The following is a 1,913-nucleotide window of genomic DNA, read 5'->3' on the forward strand; positions in this document are numbered from 1 at the left end:
ACACAAGCCTGTTCTCCCCAGATCCCCTCCTCGTCCCCGATTCGATTCGATTCCCCGCATCGGCCGGTACCAATCCGGCGCCCGCCACCCCACACTCCGCCGATGTTCCTCCGATCGCGCCGCCTGTGATCACCCCGCTCTCTTCTCTCTCGCCAGCTCAGCCAGCCGCCGGTTAGGATCGGGGCCGGGGGAGCGCGATGGCCGCGCCGCCGGCTAGGGCCCGCGCCGACTACGACTACCTCATCAAGCTCCTCCTCATCGGCGACAGCGGTGATTCTCCTTGCTCCTCCTGCTAGATCTCTCTCCCGGCATGCCGCGGGCTTCTCTGCGCGAGTGCGCAATGGTTAGTAAGGGGATGATAGTTGTGTATAAACTGGCTTGCTGCGTCTGTTCTTCGGTTCCAACTAGAAGTCATCTGGCCTGGTTGCTTGTAAGTTATAGATGGATGGACTGGTCGTTTTGGCAGCTTTAATTTGCTCCAGCGGATTGATAAAGGCCTAAGCCTAACCATCATCACTGCTGTGGTGGCAGTGCCACTGATGTGAGGAAGTCACCAGTATGCTCTTCCTTAGTTTCTTGGTGAGCTGCCAAGGAAGGGATTTCAGCGTCCGGAGCCGCCGCCGAACGCTCTGGAAAGTCAGAAACTGTAGGTGATATAATCAAAGCTGTAGGTGGAGAGGTGAAAAGCCTAGGTCTGGCCTGAGCTGGTTATACCTGGCAATGGCGATGTTTTTTTTTATGTCGTTACCTTGTTGAAGACATTGCTCGGATTGATTCTTCAGGCTAAAAACCTAGATTCTGGCCTTGGTGGTTGGATCCGATGATGGCGACACTTGAATGTCACTCCCTTCTTGAAGGCGTTGTTGTTGAAGAACCTCGTTGTCTGTGTGGTTCATGAGCTGGTTTGCGCGGATATGGTCATTGATGTGGTTTGCCGATTATGGATCTGATAGCTTTGGGTTTTCCTTTATTCCTCGCCAATGCATGGTTTTGGTCTTATACGACTTTGCTATTTGCCAGCGTGTTTTTTGAGTGCATCCGTTGGTGTTGGCTGTGTGCATCCTAGCTATGCAGAGGCCGGGTGTGTGCTCTTTCGGTTTGTATCCTCTTGATGCTACCTTTTGAGCCAATAAAATCCACCCTTTGTCCAAAAAGGTGAAGAACTTTTACGATCAACAGAGGAATGACTCTGACTACTACCTACTGGATGCCGTTTATTTTGTGTTATTTTCATTTTGGTTTGATAGATGCTTGGTTTGTTTTCTTCAGAACACCGCTGCTAGGTTGAAAGTTCGTGGGGTTGTGAAATGGTATCCTATGATATCCGTTGCCCACTAATGCGTTTCTTTGCATGATTGAAGGAACCTCTTGTAGAAGGGGTGCTTTTGTACTTATGCAAGTATGGTTGTTTCATGCTTTACCAATGGCAGCATCTAGTTGTTTTGAAGGTCCTCATTTAATACTCGGCTAGTTTGCTGTCAGACTGTCTAAACATGTGTACAGGACAACAATTCACCTAGTTGAGTTTTGTATGGAAGTGTGTGACTGAAAATGGGAACAGTACTGAAAGTTTATAAAGAAAATACAATGGGTCCTGTAAGAACCTTTATTCAATGCAATTTAGTGTAGAGAGTAGACACATTGACCAGTCAAAGCTGCCTTGCGGATCCTTTCTGGATATATTCTGTGTGTATGAGACCCGCATGGTGGCTAGCGAGAAAACTAATCAATTGTGAGATATGATGACATACAATCAGCATTGTTACCCGTGATAAAATAATCACATACTCGAGTATAATGTGCTTTAGATTAAAAATACGTTTAATTTTGGTGTGATGTGTTGTTGTACTCTATTTGATTTCACAGTGTGGCTCAGTTCTTTTGGCCGATTCTCTCAGAACCTTGAGAATTGG

General features: G+C 47.3%; 1 protein-coding gene across 2 annotated transcripts in view; it reads left to right on the forward strand.

Annotated features, from left to right (window-relative positions):
* The window catches only part of LOC123062527 (ras-related protein RABE1c), a 4,161-nt gene continuing 2,248 nt past the window's right edge, over positions 1 to 1,913 (forward strand). For both annotated transcript variants that reach the window (XM_044486075.1, XM_044486076.1), the window contains exon 1: positions 1 to 270. In XM_044486075.1, coding sequence (XP_044342010.1) covers positions 198 to 270 — 73 coding nt within the window. In that variant the 5' untranslated portion in view covers positions 1 to 197. The remainder of the gene's footprint in view (positions 271 to 1,913) is intronic.

Source organism: Triticum aestivum, chromosome 3A (assembly GCF_018294505.1).
Source record: "Triticum aestivum cultivar Chinese Spring chromosome 3A, IWGSC CS RefSeq v2.1, whole genome shotgun sequence".
Taxonomy (NCBI): domain Eukaryota; kingdom Viridiplantae; phylum Streptophyta; class Magnoliopsida; order Poales; family Poaceae; genus Triticum; species Triticum aestivum.